Genomic DNA, 20,111 nt, shown 5'->3' on the forward strand with positions numbered 1-20,111 from the left:
CCAGCAGCAAGGCCGTGTCCACAGGCTAAAGCGCCCCCGCGGCCTGCCTCCCGCCACCAGCTGGGGCAGCAGGCTGGGATGGGGGTTCGGCCCTCCCATCTCCAGCACCGGAACTGCAGGGTGAGAAGAGTCACAGCCAGTCAGGTCAGAGTCGGGTCCTGCTCCCAGGATCCCCAAAGGAGGTTTGAGGGAAGACCCAGCTGGCTCAACTCAACCCCCTTAGTGAGAACAAACTCAGGGAAGAGGGACATCAATGAGGCCAGGAGTGACAGAGGGAAGGAGGCGTCTGGAGTCATGAATGGGCTTTGGGGTCTTGATAACACCCCCAGACGTGGGCGTTGCCAGCAGCGACAGGGCAGAACAAGGCCTCAGGACAAGCAGGGCTCAGCACCAGGGTCCCTGCTGAGGCCGGGCTGGGGTGGTGTAGTGCTGAGTCTGGTTGGAGGTGCTGTTCCCTATGAGACGACGCTGTCCAGGGAGCCCCTCTCCCTCTCCCAGCTCCTACTCTCCGAGTCCCCCAAGACAGGACTGTCGTCCTTCCCACTCACTACCTTGCTGGCTCCACTCCCATCAGCAAAGCCGGCTGCTCAGGCCCTTTGCCTTTTGTATTGGGCTAGGGTGCTAGGTGCGGGTGTGGGGAGGCTGGGCCTCACCTGAGCCCCATTCTTAGGTGGACCTGCTCGGGTCTCCTTTTTGTGGGGGCAGGGCCAGCACACTCCGCTGCCCTCACTCCTTCCTTGCCCTAGGGGTGGCAGCCCTAGGTAGGGCGCTGCCTCCCTCAGACTAGGGAGTCCTGGGCAGAGTCCGGTTCCTGCCCCCACCACCTCAGACCGGGGGTCCCTGGGACACTGTCGTATCTCCTCCCTTAGACTAGAACTCCCAAGTCTGGGTTAAGTCTCTCCCCTCAGACTGGAGCCGGAAGGGGAAGAGAGGGCCTCCCTGGATAGAGCTGTGTCGGAGAGCAGCACCTCACTACAGCCAGGCCTGGCTCTACACCACCCCGGCCGGGCTCTACACCACCCCGGCCTGGCCTCTGCGGCCACAGGGGAACCCAGGTGCTAAGCCCTGCCTGTCCCGAGCCCTCACTCTGTCTGGCCACCATTGGCAAGACGTGTGTCAGGCATGCAGCAGGGGCACAGGTGTGAATGGAGGGAGAGGAGAGGATGGAGGGAAGGGAGGACCAAAGGAAAAGGAATAAAGAGCTCACTCCATTAAGGTGCTGACGAGGTGCCCATGGCTGCCCAGGGCCTGGGGGCCCAGAGTTCAGAAAGTTCACCTCCACTGCAATTCTTTCCTCCCTGTACGAGTAGCCTCAAATGACTCCACGTAGCTCACACCCCCCATTCCTCAGGTTGTGGGACTGAGTCCCTGAGTTGCTGGATTTCTAGCCAGGCTTCCAAGCCCTACCCCTGCCCCTTCTGGTTCTGGGAGCTCCAGCCTCGCCTGGGGATTTTCCTGTTCCAGACTCACCAAGACTCTGCACGTGTGGTTCTCTCTACCCAAACCCCACTTTGCATGTGATTTCGTATTTGTCTTCAAGGTCCAATTCAGGTATCACCTCTTCTGGGACCCAAGGACCCTCCACCCAGGTTGTCACTGCAGCGGCCACAATATCCCAGCCTAGTGTAAAGGCCAGGCTGGCACAGGAGGGACAGCGCAGCTGGGCCCAGTGACCACCACCAGGATGCCACACAGGTCCAGCAAGCCCCAGTGGACTGGCCCCTGGCCCAGGGGGAGTGGGAAGACAGGCCCAGGAAGCCACCTTAGCTGCCCTGAGAACAAGCCTCTGGGGAAGCAGAGCCCAGTAGGGGCAGGGTCTCTAGAGGGTGGGCCCAGCACACTACCCCCCCACCCCCAAGCTAAGGTCAGTGGGATGCATGGTCACCAGCAATGCGGAGGCTGTAACAGTTCTACCCGGACCATGAAAGACATGTTTGGCCCTGGGAGAGGGGCACGTGCTGGGGTCTAATGACCAGCATTTCTCACCAGGCTACTAGTAGCCCACAGACCAACAACCACCAGGACCCACAGGGTCTCAGGAGAGAGAGCTTTCCTAGAGCAAGCAAGTATGTGTGTGAGAGGGGTCCACAGAGCCACAGCCATCTGCCTGAGGGTGCAGGAGCACCTTCTGGACTGGGAGCAGGGAGAGCAGCCTGTGAGCAAAGGCCTAGGCACACAGTGATGGAACATGAAACCCACCATCCCCAAACATACGGACAGGCCCCACTTCCAAAAACAAGCCAGATGCTTTAATGGGCTGCCTCCAGGGCCCACTGGCTCATCACAATCCCTTAAATAAGGCCCAGAACTTGCCAGCCTTTGGTTCAGCTCAGCACTCCGTAGGCACATGGCTCACAGCAGGCCTGGCTGATGGGCTCTGGCTTGGGGAGCAGCAGGGTCCTCAGTCCAGATCTTCAGAGACCTTCTAGGACTGAGCTGCCACTCAGCCTACCTGCACCAGTCCCTGAGTCCCAGCAGCTGCTTAGCTTCTAGAAAATGTAAGTTTCCTGGGATAATGCCAGGGGTGGGGGAGGCAGTTCAGGGAAGCACTGATGTCAATTCAGGACAGGCCTGGGGCCTCCTGGGGTGGCAGCAGCAGGCCCAGAACAAGGACGTCAGCTCCAGGCTGCATCCCTGCACCAATAGCGGGGATTGGGAGCAGGGAGTGCAGGCTCCCTCAGGGAGCTCCAGGCTGGAGTGGGGCCAACCCAACCCCAAGTGCTGGGGGGTGACTCTTGAAAGTGTGAGTCACATCCACTGCCTAAGGTACCACTCTACGATAGCCAAGTCCTAGGACACAAAAAGACTTTCTATAGGAAGGTTCTCTGCCTCCAATTCTAGGCCCTGTCCCAGAGAGGAAGCAGAGACCAAATGGTGACAGGGTATGTATCAGGCAGCATCCCCACAACAACCCTGTGAGGTAGGTTGCGTTGTCCCATTTTACACATGGGGAATGAGGGCTCAGCAGAGGTGTAGTTTCTTGCCCAGGTCCTGCAGCAAGAACACAAGTCGGGATTCAAGCCCAGGTCTGTCGGGCTCCAAAGCCCATGTGTGTTCTCTAGGCAAGAAATAGGGAGTAGTCCTATCCAATAAAGACCCTCACGTTAAAAGCTCAGGGGCTCTTCAGCCCACCCTGAGTGGGCCCCAGGGTCAGAGATGGAACCCCTCCAGGGGAGCAGCCACGGCCCCAGCATCCACTCATGGCCCCGGGGCAGGCAGAAGGGAAGGGTGGAGAGTGACTGCTATACACACAGCACCGGCAACCAGTGCTACAGGTGATGGCTCTGGCTGTCCAGCAGCTGTGGGCAGGGTGAGGGCCGGTCTGGTCTTGAGGACTTGTGGCCCCAGGTGGGCAGAGCCAGGCCATTGAGCCAGGCGGTCTCCAGCAGACTGCGGAAGCGGGCCTTCAGTGTGGGGCCAGGTGGGCTGGCACTGGCAGCAGGGGTAGGGGAGGCACCACAGGACTCTTCCCCAGCGGCTGCCTCTGCTTTCTCCAGGCCAGGGGTTGGTGGCTTCCTGATCTTGGGGGCCGGTGACTTCCGAGCCAGGGCTAGGCTCTCTGGCTCATCTCTGGCCACAGTGGGCTCTGAGGAGGACACAGCTCCAGCCTCAGTGTCAAAGTCACCTGGAAAACGAACACATAGTCAGCCTGTAAATCCCATACCCTCAGGTCCCACCTCCTGGCTTCCAAAGCCATCCAAACAGTGGTTCTGCTCTGCCACAAGTCAGGCTGGCATCACAACTCTTCCCCACACATGCCCACTGGCCAGACCATCCAAGCAAAAAAGATGTGCTTCTCCGCAGATGACACCAGAACTCTATCTGATGACGGCACCGCTCAGGAGAGGCTGTTTGGGTACAAGGATGAGAGCAAAGGGGCTCAGCAGGTCAGGAACCATTGGCCTGGTCCAATACCCACTGTCCAGATGGAAAACTGAGGCATGGGAACAGAGGACCCTGCCATATATAAGACAGCCATCATGTTTCTGCCATGCCAGCCCCAGAGACCAAGCCCAAGCCCGAGGCTGAGCCCACGTAGGGACTGCCCTAGGAGCCATGCTGGGGGGGCACAGGAACCCACTCACAAGAAAGGAAGGCAGGGATAACTGTCTAGGGGCACACAGAGAAAAACGGCCCCCAAGGTGGGAGGGAGTGAGGACAGGGGCAACAAAATTCAGCCAGAGGCCAGAAGCCTGGTCTCAATCACTTCCTTCCCAGGCCCCCCCCCCGATTGTTGCAAGCTTCAGTCAGAGCAGCCTCGGACTGTGTGGAGTGCCCAGACTCCACTGCCGATCAGGTAGCCCAGGAGAAACGGACCTGACCCTCTCTGGGCCCCAGACAGCCCAACTGTATGGGGAGAGGACTGAGCTGGGCAGCCCAGCCCTGAGTGATGTGGGACCCTCACTCAGTAACAGATCGCCTGAGTCTGGATTTCCTTTGCATCTCATTAAGGCATCTGCTCCAATTTTTAAGTATTCAGGGATCAGGGATTCTGGTCAGCCAGCCACTAAGCTCATCTGCACCTCACTGCCACAGGCAGGTAAGGGCCTGGGGCAAGGCTGCCACTATGGGGATGGAACTAGGAACAGTTTCTACAGGGAAGAGGCTGGGCGGTGGAAATGGGAGAGGGTGGAGTTGGAGGCAGCAGGGAGAGAAAAACTAGAGGGGGCCTCAGGCTGCCATGATGCCAGGTGTACTGACGCAGGAGGGGCAATGACAGAATCCACTTGGTCCCATCACCAGATCCCTAGCCGAAGAAGTATGGTCATACACGGCACACAACACTTCGGCAGTTGTGTGGTCCTCCAGGACATGAAAAGAAAAGCTGGAGAACAGCAGGCACGAGACATCATTTAGTAGAGGAAAAGCAAACCACAAAACAATGCGACATATGGGCACACTTCTGTGTATATAAGGGCCGGGGAGGACTGCAAAACTACACGTTCAAAAAAGCAACTGTGGCCCTCACCAGGTCTTGAGCATGAGGAGCTCTGTGAAAGGGGGTGCCCTTCACTGACATGGAAAAGAACTGGGGGTGGGAAGTGAGCTGAGGGGAAGGCTCGGGAGTGTGATTTGGGATGAGTTCAGTGTGGGAGACAGACCCAGGGGCTGAGGCCCAGCATGCAGTGCGTTATTTAGGGCTAGAGCTCACAAAGGGGAGGCTAGGCTGGAGATCAGGGAAATGATCTCAGCTAGAAAACAGGGCCTAACCAGAGCGCCGGAAACACTGCACCAAAGATGGAGAAGGCACAGGCAGAGGAGGAGGGAATCCAAGAAGATGCGGCACCAGGGGAGGCCGAGGAGTTTCCATGGGGACAGAGCAGCTGGCATGTTCAGAAGCCTACAAAGGAGGCTATGAAGGTGCTCACTGATGTCTGGAGGGTCAAGGGGTGGGGGGTACCTAGAGCCCACCCTAAACCCCCTACCCGGGCAGGAGTCCTTGGAATCACTCAGCCCCAGCTGTGACGCACTCACACAGCACACACACCTGTCTCTTGCTCACACAGCTCCGGTGGCCACTGGGGCTGCCCCATGCTCACCCAGCTGGCGGCGTACACAGTCGCGCCACTGCAGGCCGAGAAGGTCGGGGTAAATGTCGGGCAGCTGGCGCAGTGCCAGTAACTTCAGCATGCGTGACGTGCAGCCGGGCAGGGCGAGCTCCCGCAGTGCCCGCTCCTCCGACAGCGTGGTGGGCCGCAGCTCCACACGATGCTCCTGCAGCACATGGTCCACAGAAGCGGGTGGCAGCCGAGGGAAGAGCCGCTCCTTCACCAGGTGGATGGGTACGAAGATGGCGCCAGCTCGCACCACATGGGGGAAGGGGCACCGGTGGGTGCGATCGAAGCGCTGCAGCTGGGACAGCAGCTTGGCCAGCATCCCCTGCACACCCTGGCAGTCTTGCCACGCAGCCTGGCCCCAGGGCCCAGCCGTCTCTAGCCACTCGCGAAGCTTCTCTGGAGGAGAGTGGGCCACGGAGCCAGAAATAGCATCACACAGGGACGCGTGTAGTCCTGTAAAATGCTGCTCCGGGGAGTCCCCTGGGGCTGAAGTAGATGCCGGAGCAGGGCCTGCAACTGGAGCTGGAGCTGAAGTTGGAGCCGGATCCCGGGCCGAAGCTGGAGCCTGAGCTCCAGGGGCAGGGGAGGCCACAGCTACGGCTGGAGGGCTGGGCAGTGCCAGGCTGAAGCAGGTTACGGACAAGGGCTGTTGAGCGAGAATCCGCAGTCCAATGGGCCCAGATGTGGGGGTGGGTGCAGGCTGTGTGGGAGCAGGAGCTAAGGTGGGCGTGGACGGGACCACGGCTGCAGGCAAAGGTGCCGGACGGAGGATCTTGAACTTTCGGAACATGAAGGCCACAGAGCTGTGGAAGTTGGTCCTTGGCATGGCATCTGTGGTCACTGGCACCCCAGGCAAGCCTGGTGCTTCTGTGTCTATCTTTTTCAGGCCTGGCAGATCTGACACCATGTTGCCCACATCTGGCACATCCATGGCTGCAGTAGGCTTGGCATGCTCCACAGAACGGGAAGCCTTGACAGGGGAGGCCTCTGCCGTGGGCTTCCTCACACTCAAATCCAGGGCTACCTCCTCCTTAAGTGAGCCTCTTAGGGGCTTACTCCCTGAGGGGCCCTCCTGGGTGGGCAGGGTCCCCCTGCAGCCTTTGTCCTGACCTTCACTGGTGGCTGGGGCTGAGTCAGGCTCAGTTGTGGCCTCGGGTGCTGGCACATCCAGATAGTCACGGTAGGGGGCCAGGCTGAAGACATTGTCAATGACAGGCATTGGTGGAGAGCTGGGTGGCCTTGCGCCCTCCTTCTGTGGAAGAGACTGGCACTCCCGGGCACAGGGGGGCAGTGCTGGGGGGGTACAGGGAACTGGACTGTCTCGGATGACGATGGGCGGCCCAGAGTGCTCACTGAGCCGGGGCTGGAGCTTCTCTTTCCTGCAGCTGGGCAGCCAGGTCTTCTCTTCGGCTTCCTGTGCAGGCCTCACAGGCTCTGAGCAGGGCTGGCTTGCTGGCAAAGGCTGGCATGCCCTCTGGAAGGCACCAGGCTGTGGTACAGCCCGCACATTGTTCTGGGAAGGTGGTGTCCCTCCAAGCCCAGGGGATGCTCCATAGAGAGAGAGGTCATCCCGGGCATAAGGAAAACTCAGTGTCTGGGGGGCAAAGTCCAACGGGCACCGTGAAGCGAGAGGTGGCTCCAGCTTGAGGCCTGGAGAGGGTGCTGGGAGAGGGGCAGAGGGGTAGGGGTAAGCGTCCAGCCCCAGTGGGGGAATGTAAGGTGCCTGGGCTGCCTGCTGCCTCAGGTAGGGGCTGCCCAGCCCACCAGCCTGGTACCCAGTCCCCTTGTGGCCCCCCAGAGGCTGCAGTGGGAGTGCTGGGCTGTAGCTGCCCTGCTTCTCTGGGTGGCGACAGGCTGGAGGGCAAGGCAGGGCCTGTGGAGGATGGGATGGTGGGTGGTGGGGTGGTGGGTAGTGGGTGGGCCCGGTGTCCTGACAGGGTGGCCCCAGGGGCTGGGCCAGCTGGGTCCAAGGACTTGAGGGCCCCTCAGACATTGCTTGCTTGGAGTTCCTAGGGTAAGGACCTGTGTACCTGGAGGCCAGGAAGCCTGTGCTGTGGATGGTCTGATATTTCTCCAGGAAGGGCTGGCATGGGGAGAAGCTCCCCGAGGAATCTTTACTGGACCCCTCAGCTGGCATCGCCCGCAAGAAGGTGCCATCCAGGGTCTGGCCCTTGCTAGGAGCTGGGGCCAGAGAGCAGGGTGGGTCAGCTGAGGGCAACAGGGGCCCAGTCGCCAGAGTCCAGTCAACATCCAGTGGCCTCTTCACTGCTCCTTCCCCCAGGCAAGTTGAGAGCCCATAGCACAGAGGGTTGCGGTAGACAGGTTTGGGCGCTGCCAGTGGTGGGCCTGGGTAGGAGTGAGCCTGGGGACCGAAGGGCAGGAGCTCAACAGGGCTGGAGTCCTGCATCTTCTCAGGGCCTTCTGCTGGCGAGCGGTAGAACAGGCAGTTGGTCAGCAGGCTGTCCGCCTGAAGTGGGGGTCCTGCCATACCGGTAGAGTACAAGGGTGGGTATGGGGTCCAGGACGCCAACTGCTCAGCCTCGGCCTTGGGAGTACCCGCCATGGGGCAGGAGAAGTAGGACCCCTTGTAGGTGCAGGGATCCTGGTTACCAACAGAGTGGGGCAGGCTGTGCTCGGGCCCCGAGTCTGTCTCTAAGCGGGGCAGCTTGCCATACATCACAGGCCCCAGGGTTCTCAGGGGTCGCTTCTCTGCCATCGCTGTGAAGGCTTCGAGCCCTCCTAGGCCCCTGCTACTCAACTTCTGACCTGGGATAGAGGGAGAAAGGCAGGGGCTGTCAGGAAAACAGGCTACAGGCAAAGCAACAGAGGGCTGCTGCTCTCATCAGCTCACTGCTACACCTAAGAACCTGGCACTTAATTGATGCTCAGTTAAGACTGTGAATGCATGAGCCACATGACAGAGGTTTCCAATTCGTGTGTGTATTTCTTTCTTTTTTTTTTTTTTTTTTTTTTTTTTTTGAGACGGAGTCTTGCTCTGTCACCCAGGCTGGAGTGCAGTGGCACGATCTCGGCTCACTGCAAGCTCTGCCTCCCGGGTTCATGCCATTCTTCTGCCTCAGCCTCTCCGAGTAGCTGGGACTACAGGCGCCCGCCACCACGCCCGGCTAATTTTGTGTATTTTTGGTAGAGACGGGGTTTCACCGTGGTCTCGATCTCCTGACCTCGTGATCCGCCCGACTCGGCCTCCCAAAGTGCTGGGATTACAAGCGTGAGCCACCGCGCCCGGCCATATGTATTTTTTTGAGGCAGGATCTCACTCTGTTGCCCGGGCTGGAGTACAATGACATGAACTTGGCTCACCGCAGTCTCAACCTCCTGGGCTCAAGTGATTCTCCCAGCTCCCAAGGAGCTGGGACCACAGTCGCCTGCTACCACGCCCAGCTAATTTTAGTATTTTTTGTAGAAACAGGGTCTTACTATGTTGCCCAGGCTGGTCTTGAACTCCTGGACTCAAGTGATCCTCCCATCTTGGCCTCCCAAAGTGCTGAGATCACAGGCATGAACCACCTACTGCACCTGACCCCAACTCGTATATTTTAAGCTGCAGAACCCTTTGTTTAATGAATTATTCTACACAGAACCCCCACCCACCCCTACTCCAGGAGCCCCTTCTGTTCGATTTTCCTCCATACAACTCCCAAGACCCCCTCCTTCTTGGGATTTCAGAATTTGTAGGGGCACTGGGTCTGAGGGTCACTTGACATATCCTGCCGCCACCCCCTCATATACAGATGAGGAGATCCATTCATCCCAAAGTCACCAATGAAATAGACACAGCGAGAAGCAGGCCTCCTGCCTCCCACCACAGGGTCCTATTCCAAGACGCCACAGTGATGCCCACTGCAGCCAAAACATGGAATCTGAGTATCGTCTACGAATTCACAGATTTCTTGTGACACTCCTCTGACCTGCTGATCTTGTCAAAAATGGCAGAATCGGGCCTCCAGCCCAGGTCCCTAGGCCCAAAGCCAATGCTGAGATACTGGACTTGGCTCTGGAGAGCAGTCCCCTAGGAGAGGTAACTGGGGACATCAGTCTGCACAAGCCACACCCCTCTCGCCCCACTCCTCCCCCTCCGCAGGAGTCAGGGCAGCCCAGCAGATGGTGCTGCAGCACCAGTAGGAAGGTCCCAGAGCATGAGGAGCCCAGATCCACCCCCAGCCCCCAAGCTGCAGATGGCGATTCCTAGGCACATGGCGGGGTGGGGGCAAGACAGCGTCAGGGGCGTGTGTGAAAGTCCAGGGAGGTGACTAGGTGCTGTGGCTCACACCTGTAATCCCAGCACTTTGGGAGGCCGAGGTGGGCGGATCATTTGAGGTCAGGAGTTCGAGACCAACCTGACCAACATGGTGAAACGCTGTCTCTACTAAAAATACAAAAAAATTAGCCAGGCATGGTTGTGCATGCCTGTAATCCCAGCTACGCAGAAGGCTGAGGCAGGAGAATTGCTTGAACTCAGGAGGCAGAGGTTGCAGTGAGCCAAGATTGTGCTACTGCACTTCCAGCCTGGGCAACAGAGCGAGACTCCACCTCAAAAAAAAAAAAAAGAAAAGAAAAGAAAAAAGTCCAGGGAGGGAGGCCCCAGGGGCCACAGAGTGCTACTTCGCCACTACTCCCATTGTATTGATGGAAAAACTATGTGCTGAAAAAAAGACAAAGCTCTAAGACAAGACCAAGGAAGGATGGGGACTGAGGCCCCTCAGGGCAGCAGGCACCCAGTAACCCGTGAGGGGCTCATCTGAAGCCCGTCTGCTGGGGCCACACTGACCTACCTCTACCTCCCCCAGCCAGCACCCTGCTCCTGGAAACTCTCAGTAGCTTAGAAAGGACCACCTAGCTCAATCTTGCTATGATTAGGGCAAAGTGTCACAGGTTTCAGTGACTGGCAAGCAAGGACCAGCCCTCTCCTTGCCTCTTCTGGTTGGAGCCAATGACAGCCACAGGCTGAGTTAGACCGGCACATTTTGGGGCTAGGAAAGGCAAGGCTAGTGTGGGGGCCAATGCCCACTTCCACCAAGGCGGACTCAGCAAGCAAGCTGGTTCATCTCCTGGACAGAACCCCACACCTCAGGCCAGCCTAGAGAAGACATGGAGGGGCCATTAGGACACAGGTGACAGTCCCAACAGCAGTGTCCTATGGTAGAAACCTGCTATCGAGGGGTGAAAGCCCCCATCTCACTCCACAGCAATGCTGTGAGAAGGAACTGTAGGGTTTTGAAGTGTGGATCCTCCCCACCCCCTCCCTTGGGACACTCTGGGTTAAGTACTGACTTTGGTCTCACCTCCCCCACATGCTCCTTGGGGTCTGCTGGGTCCCCACCCCCACCCCAGGAGTCCCTCTCTCCTGGGTCTCAGCCCATGGAATACCCTTCGCTCTGGAGACTTCTTGAGGCCCCTATCTGGGACCCAGCCAATAGACAGGAGACCATCTGGGACCCTCACGAGTCTTTGTGGGAGGGGTGGTGGCTTCAGGGAGCCAACAGAGAACTCAGGGGTGTGGGAATGACCTGATCTCCTGCCAGTAGGAGGTGGAAAGCCCAGGATACACTCCCTCAAGGGAGACTCCTCGTCCACTCAAGACAGTTGCCAAAATGTAGGTGCCTCCTTCCCTGACCCATACTGAGGCAAGCAAGCTCTCGGACAGGGCAGGTGCCCAGGGAGCAGGCTCAGGTCATCCTTGAGAGGCAGCTCTGTTGATCCTCTGCCAAGCTCCAACTTCACTCAACCAGCACCCAGGCCAGGGTCCCGGAGAAGAGCCCACCACCGCAGCACCACCCCTGCCTTACGCAGTGGGAAAGGAAACAGCTCTCTGTTCCCACTTTCACCTCCTAGGAGCCTCGGTATGGCCGATGGCAAAGACCAGGAAGAAGAGCGCGATTCCTGCCCTATTGTGGGCAGCATCTGGATTCTCCTGGAGGGCTGGATCGGGCCTCGCCGAGTGTTCTCCCATCTCCCACCTTCCCTACCTGAGGCTCTGGGCCCTCCAGACGCTACAACCCAACCTGGGGCAGCCCAAAGTCTCCAGTGGAGGGGAAAGCGAACGGGATCGGACTCTATCCCCCTTCCCCTACCCGCCCTGAGCATAACTCTGGTGCCTAGGGCCCACAGCCGACTTCGCTTTGAGGCTGCCGCTGCACTCGACCTGGCGGGCTTCCGGGTGTCCCTAAGCCCCTCCCGGCGGCGCCGAGACGCACGTGCATCCAGCAGGCTGACACACAGGCCGCCGCCACGCACACAAACCCGTGCCTGCACGTACGTGCATGGCCCACATCTGCACACACGCCATTCCAGAATTGCGCTCTCCCCTCGCTCGGGCCCCGGGCACACGTGTGCACGCAGGCAGGCCCGCGCACCCAGCCCCACACCGACGCCCGGAGACCGGCGGGAGGTCCCGGAACAGGGGCGGCCCGGCCGCAGGGTCCGGGCAGCCTCCGCCTCAGGGCGATCCCGCCAGCCTGAGCTGAGGCCAGAGGGGTGAGTCAAGAGGTGGCGAGAAAACCGCAGGGCCGTCCCATCCCAGCAGGGCGCGTCCAGGGCCCCGCGGCGCCTCAGCGCCCGGCGCCCCCAGGCCGGGCCCTCCAGTGCCCCCTTGTCCCCATACCTCCCCCTCAACGCCCTCCCCCAGCAATCCACCTGAGCAGGGCCCTGCGGGAGGCCCGAGGGCTCGGCCTGAGTTCCTTCTCGCCAGATTAGGCGCCCGTTCTCCGCCGGAGACCCAGAGCGCTACCAGGCCCCGGGAGCCTCGAAGTCCGGGGAAAGTCGGAGCAGCAGCGCCACCCCTGCCCCGCAGCCCGTTCGCTGGGGGCCGGCGGCAGCCAGAAGCCGCAGCCCCTCGGCCCAGGCGCGGCGCGCTCCGTCCCCGGGCCGGCCGGTAGGGGCGCCCTGGGGCAGCGCCACCCGCCCCTTCCCCACGCGCCGCCCGCAAACTCGGCCCAAGTTTCCGCGCCCGCGGAGCGGGCGAGCTCCTACCTGCAGAGCGCCAGGACTCCCGCCGCCGCTACCCCAGGCCGCCTCCGCGTCCGCATCCTCCAGCGTCTCAGGCCGGGGGCCCTAGTCCAACCGGGCCCTGCGCGGGAAGTCGCACTAAGCACCAAGCCCGGAGCAAACCTCCTCGCTGCCGTTCGCGCCGCCGCCGGGCGCCGTCTGCGGTCCCGGGCGGGGTGGGCTGGGGGCGGGGCGGGGGCGGGGCGGCTCGCAGGGTTGGGGCAGAGCCCGGCCCCGCCTCTGGGAGCCTGCGCTCCTGTGGGCAGCGGGTGCGGAGGGCCCGCGTGGGGCCAGCTCGCCAGGAGCGGGCCGCGGGCGCTGTGCACCGCCCGTACCCGCCACGCTCCACGAACTAGTGCCCGGCGGGCCCGTCACGCGCCCTCAGTCGCTCCCTTAGATCATTCATTCACTGCCACTTGCTGCGATGTGACCTTGCGCCTGCCACTTGACCTCGCTGAGCTTCAGTTTCCTTATTTGCAAAAGTGGAATTCTGTCTTCCTCATAGCGGTGGCGGTGTAAGCTCGGAAAAGGGTGTTTGCAAATATCTGGCACACAGTAGGTGCCGGCATTCCCCTGTCCAGCACTAGTGTATTAGGGGGCTGGAGAAGGGCTCCTTGATCTGTCCCCTCATTTCGGTATATTCAGTGAGGGCAATTTCCAGACTCCTGCTAGGGCAGGGCAACTGTCTGAGGAAGCGGCGATCTCCCCATCCCTGGAAGGGCCGGGAATGAGGGTGCTGGGGGATTTGCAAACTAGCCTGGGTGAGGCTCCCTCCATGAGGCAGACTGGCGCGCAGCCTGTGAGGCGGGTGGAGTGAAGCACGCCCAGCCAGGAATGGTGTGTTGCAAAGAGAGGCTGGAGGGGGGGAAGGGGTGCCTCTCCCTGGGCCATCTGACTGTGGATGAGAGCCCCTCAGTGCTGCTACTTTATCTGAAGGAATCTGGTCCCTCGAAGCTCCTGGGCTGCCCGAGGACTGGGAACAGGTATGTGCAGTGGGGGAGGGGAAGGCAGGTGGACATGCCAAAGGTCAGAGTCAGTTCATGAAGCAAAACTATCCCCTCAGATCCCAAAGGTAAGTTCTGCCTGAGTCAGAGCAGAGCAGGCCTGAGGCTGCAGGTTCCAAGAATCACCAAGCAGCTGGAGCAGCTGGAGCTGAGGAGGAGGGGCTGGGTGCTGCAGGTAGGAAGAGGAAGAGGAAGTGAGGTAACCTGGGGAATGGGGGCGAGGGGTGGGGGGAGAGTGTCACTTCATTTAGAGCTGGAAGGACCTTAGAAATATAGTCTGGAACCATATAGGGAGGAGACACTCAGAGAGGGTTGGGGCTTTCCCCAGGTCACACAGCAGGCTGGGACAAAATCCCAGATCTCCTGGTTCCCAGCCTGGGGCTCTTCCTGCAGCCACACTTTAGCGACAGAAAAACACATCTGTGTGCGGACAGCTAGGGGTCACACAAAACATCATTCCCTTAACCCCAGCCTGCAGCCCCGCAGGTCACAGGCTATTCACTGCTGTTGCCCCTTACCAACTCTGCTCGCCCCTCCTCCTCCAGCACCGCGCCGGCGACCCTGTCCCTGCCCTGCTAGCGGGGTGGAAGGAGGGCTGTGTTCTTAGCCCTTGGGGTCTAGGACGCTCAGGTTGTGTGTTCAGATGTGCCCAGTGGTCTCTTCAATTTTCCTGAGTTGGAATGGGACCCAACCAGGCCACGATGAGCAGCCATCTGAAACAATGGGGGCTAGTTAAGATTTGCAGCACTGCTGAGCCTTGTGTTAATTCAGGGACACCTCACACAGACAGCAGCCCCACTCAACAGTATGTCTATTCCTTTTCGGCATCACTTAAACACCCTGGACTGCCAAAGAAAGGACGCAACACTGGGGGACTTGGGAGCTACTTTGTAACTTTCTGAGCCTCAAATTTCCTCATTGCCAAAAGGGAGCAGTGAGAGACCTGCCTTAGCAACTGTGGTGTCGGCCAACATCAGTGTGGGAAATTGCTTGTAAACTCTAGGAAGCTCATAGAGTGTCCCCAGACTATGAGCTCCTGAAGGCTCTGACCTTGCCATTTTCCTCCCTGTACCAATGGTCGTGTGTGGAGCCTATAGAGAATGAAGGCAATCGATACAAGATAACTGCCTTGGGAGCTCCACATGTTTTTAACAGGACTGTGGTCTTGCAGAGATGTGATATTCTAATCAGAAGGAATAGTGTGAATAAAATCAGAGAAGAGAACAGTCTGTCCTTATATGGCCTTCCTGGGTGGAGTTAACACAAAAAGAAAGTAGTGTAGAAAAGGAGGTTTCTTCTCACCCCACCCTACCCCCACCACCACCAGGTCTGCCCAGGTTCCACATGCAACACACACACTCCTCTTCCATCCCACCCCAGACACTGGTTACTTCTCCTGGCTCCCTGGGAATGCAAGGTAAAAGGTCAGCTCCTGAGCCTTGGCTCATTATGTTGTGGTTATTAGTAACAATGGTTCTCCCTCTAATGAGGCCACACCTGCTATTTACAAATCTCCTTCCTTGGAGGAGCTCCCTTACCCCAGAGGAGGGTGAGGTGGAGCTGGCAGCTACTCTACAGGCAGAGAAACAGAGAAGTGTGGCACCTTTCCCTAAGACACACAGCAATGCCCCCTTCCATCCTTGCAGACCCAGCTATAGACACTGCCTCCTCCAGAGAGGCCCCTCAGACTGCTTTTGCTGCCCTGTCTGCCCTCTACTTCCTCGTTGCTCCCTCTCCCCTCCCAGAAGAGGAATATCTCAGTGTCAGTGGTTGGGCATGGAGCTCCTACGTCTATCTATGAGATAACTGATATCTCATTTAATTCTTACAACCATATGAAGCAGGAGTTTGAAAAACAAGCACGCTGAGGTTTGATCTACTGACCTGTGTGGCTTAGGCAAGCCCCTTAGCTCTCAGCTCACTCATCGTTACAGGGACATGACTTGCTACAGGGCTCCAGTGACTTCACAGCTTGATTTGTAGTAAGCTTTCAACCAGTGGTAATGTTGCAGGAGAATAGGGTCTGGAGGCAGGGAACCTAAGGCCAACTGGTGCTGGATATCAGAGACTACTCTTCAACCCCTCCTTTTTCTAGGTGGCAGTTGCTGCATGGTAGTTGGAATCCCTCCTTTTGCTGTATGGCAGTTGCTGAGTGGCAGCTGGAAAGTGAAAGTGCCTCTGATTGGTCCCCTCCAGCAACCCATCAGACTGGTCGTGGGCCTACTCTTCAACCAATCAGACTGGTTGCGGGCCAATCAGAAGGTTGCAGGGTGAAACAATGGGAAACCTCTAGAGGGTATATAAACCCCAGAAAATTCTGTAACCAGTGCTCCTGAGCCTCTTGCTGGAGGTTTTGCTGCCTTGCTTGTGCCTTTTGTCCAATTCTTTGTTCAAAACACCAGGAACCTGGGCAACTACCCTCAACCAGTAACAGTAGCTCTAGAGGAGGAGGGGGAGGCCACTTGTCCACATAGCCAAGAAATGGAGAGCTAGGATTGTCCCTGGAGGACTGTGTGACTCCAGTGCCTTCTGAGGGAGGGCTCAGACACAATTGTTGTTCAGGAACCCACTGCCACTAAAGCAAGCAGAGCCTGAAGCTGGGCTGTGTCGGTGGCCATCAGCATGGACTCAGAGCATCGTAGGGATCTGGGTTGGATAGGACCTGGGCAGGAGGACAGGGCCATGGGGTCTTATTGGGGTGAGGTGAGCCACTTTCCAAAAGTGTACTGGGAAATCAGGGCATCCTTCTGCATGGGAGGCTGGGGGTGGGGGCAGCCTGCTGATTTGCCACAGTGAGCAGGGAGTGGGAGCCTCTCAAACTCCAAAGGAGCCCCCCTACTACCTCCAGAGAAAATCAGAGTTGCTCAGAGGGGAGGCCCTAAGACTGAGAAGTGGGGCAGGCTTTCACTGGGCCCCTCTGGAAAACTGTATCTGCTGGCCTGTTGGCTAGAAAAACAACAACAACAACAAAAAAAACATGCACAATAATTTAGGGACCCTGGCCAGGTGCAGTGGCTCATGGCTTTAATCCCAGCACTTGGGGAGGCTGAGGCAGACAGATCACTTAAGGTCAGGAGTTTGAGATCAGCCTGGCCAACGTGGGGAAACCCCATCTCTACTAAAAAACAAAAATTAGCCGGCGTGGTGCACAAGCCTGTAATCCCAGCTACTCAGGAGGCAGAGGCACTTGAACCCGGGAGGCAGAGGTTGCAGTGAGCTGAGGTCGTGCCTCTGCACTCTAGCCTGGGCAACAGAGTGAGACTGTATCTCAAAAAAAAAAGAAAAAAAAAAAAAAAAAAAAAATTTAGGGACTCCTGCAGAGGAGAGGAACATTCTTTAATTAACTAACAGCTAGGGTGGGCTGATTTTCCTTCTCTCCTTCCCATCCTTCCTTCTGTCACATATTGAAGATCTCCAGGTTTTATGCTGGCATTGAGGGTACAGCAGTAGATGGGTCCCAGTGCTGTCTCCCAGACTTCAAACAGACCATTGACCTCCAGTGAGATGGGTGCTTGTGTGGAGGTGGGTCTGCCACAGTGGGAGAGAGGCCTCAGGAACAGGACTGCTGGGCCTTGGACTCGGGGAGGGTGGGACTGTGATGTCTCACTCTGGCTGTGCCAAAGCCCAGCCATTGGAGGCTTGGTGCTGGAGGCAGCAGGAAATATTCCCTGCCTGCCTCCACAGAGAGCTTTCTTTTTTTTTTTTTTTTTTTGAGCCAGAGTCTCGCTGTGTCGCCCAGGCTGGAGTGCAGTGGCCTGATCTTGGCTCACTGCAGGCTCCGCCCCTCGGGGTTCACGCCATTCTCCTGCCTCAGCCTCCCGAGTAGCTGGGACTACAGGCGCCTGCCACCTTGCCCGGCTAATTTTTTGTATTTTTAGTAGAGACGGGGTTTCACTGTATTAGCCAGGATGGTCTCGATCTCCTGACCTCGTGATCCGCCCGCCTCGGCCTCCCAAAGTGCTGGGATTACAGGCGTGAGCCACCGCGCCCGGCCAGCACAGAGAGCTTTCTAATGCCTGTGTCTAACCGGTTACTCCTAGCTTGGAGTCTCCTGTGGTTCCTCGGTGCCCTCAGGTTCCAGTTCCCCACTCTTGCTTTGGCATGTCTCCTGATTGTCCCGATTGTCTCCCTAGCCAGCCAAGGTTCCTTTCAGGTCACACCTCCACGCTTTGGAATATGCGCTCCGTCTGCCTTGGCTGCTTGTCTGGCTTTCCTTGCTAATTCCTGTTGGCCTTTCAGACTCAGCTCAGAGGCTGGGCACGGTCGCTTATGCCTGAAATCCTCCCACACTTTGGAAGGCAGAGGCTGGAGGATCACTTGAGCCCAGGAGTTCAAGACTGACCTGGGCAACAGAGCAGGACAAATAAAAAAAATTTTCCAGGCATGGTGGCACGCACCTGTGTTCCCACCTACTCGGGAGGCTGAGGTGGGAGGATGACTTGAGCCCAGGAGGTTCAGGCTGCACTAAGCTGTGATCAGGCCACTGCACTTCAGGCTGGCCAACAAACCACGACCCTACACAGCCCCTGTCAAAAAAAATCAGCTTGGGACCCCTCCTCCAGGAAGCCTGCCCTGAGCTCCAGGCTGGGTTTGGTCATCTCTTCGGAGGTCCCAGAGCATTTTGAACTCACCTCCATTTTAGCCTCAGCTCCCTGTGCTGAAATTGCCTGGCTATAAGCCTGGCTTCTCTCTTATACTGGGGAGGGACCTCCTCCAGGATGGGGCCTGGGTCTGCCCTTGGGCTGTGACTCTAGTGCCCACCACAGGGCTGAGTCAGGCTGTAGTTATGGAGTGAAGGTTTAATGGTGAAGGAGGGCTATGCACATCTGAAAGGGAAGAAAGGCAGAAAAACCTACCCAGGCCCACAGATGAGAGCCTGAAGGAACCTCTGCTGCCCAAAGCTCCCCTAAAGCCCCTGGACTCCCCCTCTCAGCCACTTAGGACCCATGACACCAGCAGTAGCCTGTTTCTAGCCCCTATTTCAACATGGGGCAAATGAGACGCAGAGAGGGCCAGCTACCTACCTGGGGTCTCAGGCAGGCAGCTCCAGAACCCAGGTCTCCTGAAGGCCTGTCTAGTCCATACACCAGGCCTCCTCCTGGTTCTGCCACTGCCTCTCCATCCCCTCCTCCCCTCTCAGACCTAGGATGGAGAAACACCTGGCCGAGTTCCACCTGCCTGCCTCATGCTGCCTGCAGCCCCCTCCTTGGAGGCCATAAGCCTGGGGTAGGGGTGTGAGAAGAGGAGGGGGACCCCTGCAAAGAGGGGAGGGGCTGATGCATTTCCCCCTGTGCTGCAGGAGCTGCTCCCCTACCCAGAGCCTGGACTCCTGCCAGCTGCCCTCATCACCTCTTCTCCCCATCCAGGGCTTCTCCCTGGGGATCCCCTCCCCCGGCCTCGGCGCCCTGGGCAGAGCCATCACAGCTGTTTCCAGGGTGGAGGTTGGGGCCTGGGCCTGGGCCTGGGCGGGCCCTACCCACAGCCTTGACTCCAGCCCAGTGCCCGCCCCTCGCTTTGGTCAAGCCTTGGCGTTCATCAGGAATCACCTTCCCCCAGATCCCCAGTTCAAATGTTTTGGGGGGCCGCCAACCCAGCTCCTCCTTGCCCCACCATGCCCCCTCCCCCAGTGCTGGGGCACCCTCCCCTCCTACCGTGGGCAGGCCAGGTGGACTATCATGGAAGCCTTTCTAAGGCTGGCTGGGGCGGCTGGGTCTGGCCAGGTGGTTGGCTGCTGCCCCCTCATTAGCGGCCCACTGGGGTTTCCGTCACTTAGGGCTGGTTACCAGGCAACCGCGTCCAAGGAGGGCTTGGCTCTGGCTCAGGGCCGGCACAGCGGCGCTGCTGCTGAGACGGGAGGTGAGCAGCCAAGCAGGGAAGGAGACTGGGGTCACGGTCAGGAGGCCTCCGGCTCCCCAGAGTAGGGGGGCAGTGCTTCAGAAACTCCATATTATCATCTCACCTTAGACTCACAGCCTGGCCCCAGAAAAGGGGTTTTGGGTCCTCAACACAAACAGCCATACTCAGAGCCCTCAGGTTTCCTGGAGGTTGAGGGGAAGCTGAGTGGGAGCAGAGAAGGGCACCCTTCTCCCTTTTGCATCTGGGGGTGTGGCCCTGTGGCCTTCTTGCCCTGAGTAGAGGTGGGAGGGGTGCAAGGAGTCGGATTTTCCAGTGTGCAGGGCTTAGGCTTTGGATCTAAATCCTGCCCTAAACAAAAACAAATAAACAGAAAGAAAACTAAAAATAATAATGATAATAAACAATAAATCCTGCCCTGCCTCTCATGGTTGTGCTTTCTTGGACATGGTTTTTTTTGTTTTGTTTTTTGTTTTTTAAGATGGAGTCTGGCTCTGTCACTCAGGCTGGAGTGCAATGGTGCGATCTCAGTTCACTGCAACCTCCACCTCCTGGGCTCAAGTGATCCTCCCATCTCAGCCTCCCAAGTAGCTGGAACTACAGGTGTGCATCACCACGCCCACCTAATTTTTCTATTTTTTTGTAGAGATGGGGTTTTGCCATGTTGACCAGGCCGGTCTCAAATTCCTGG

General features: G+C 58.3%; 1 protein-coding gene across 4 annotated transcripts; it reads right to left on the reverse strand.

Moving 5' to 3' along the window:
* Window positions 1-2,807: 2,807 nt before the first annotated feature.
* C5H15orf39 (chromosome 5 C15orf39 homolog) lies at window positions 2,808-19,316 on the reverse strand. 4 transcript variants are annotated; one of them, XM_063638690.1, is made up of 5 exons: window positions 19,219-19,316; window positions 15,452-15,726; window positions 12,549-12,645; window positions 5,541-8,324; window positions 2,808-3,625 (listed from the first exon to the last, which is right to left on the reverse strand). In XM_063638690.1, exons 4-5 carry the CDS (start codon window positions 8,272-8,274, stop codon window positions 3,270-3,272), a joined length of 3,090 nt encoding a protein of 1,029 aa, XP_063494760.1. In that variant the 5' UTR covers window positions 8,275-8,324; window positions 12,549-12,645; window positions 15,452-15,726; window positions 19,219-19,316; the 3' UTR covers window positions 2,808-3,269. The 4 variants fall into 4 exon arrangements, with proteins under 4 accessions (XP_063494760.1, XP_055133714.2, XP_063494761.1 ...); XM_055277739.2 differs by lacking the exons at window positions 15,452-15,726; window positions 19,219-19,316 and having other exon boundaries at window positions 12,549-13,726; XM_063638691.1 differs by lacking the exons at window positions 12,549-12,645; window positions 15,452-15,726; window positions 19,219-19,316 and adding an exon at window positions 12,213-12,457.
* Between the last annotated feature and the right edge of the window lie 795 nt (window positions 19,317-20,111).

The sequence above is a fragment of the Symphalangus syndactylus genome, chromosome 5 (assembly GCF_028878055.3).
Source record: "Symphalangus syndactylus isolate Jambi chromosome 5, NHGRI_mSymSyn1-v2.1_pri, whole genome shotgun sequence".
NCBI classification, from domain to species: Eukaryota; Metazoa; Chordata; class Mammalia; order Primates; family Hylobatidae; genus Symphalangus; species Symphalangus syndactylus.

Excerpts from the sequence above, each read along its gene's own strand:
- C5H15orf39 (XM_063638690.1), bottom strand. The coding sequence starts at position 8,274 with ATGGCAGAGAAGCGACCCCTGAGAACCCTGGGGCCTGTGATGTATGGC. Across the intron at positions 3,626-5,540 it reads CTGTGTACGCCGCCAGCTGG|GTGACTTTGACACTGAGGCT; the intron begins GTGAGCATGGGG and ends TTCGTTTTCCAG.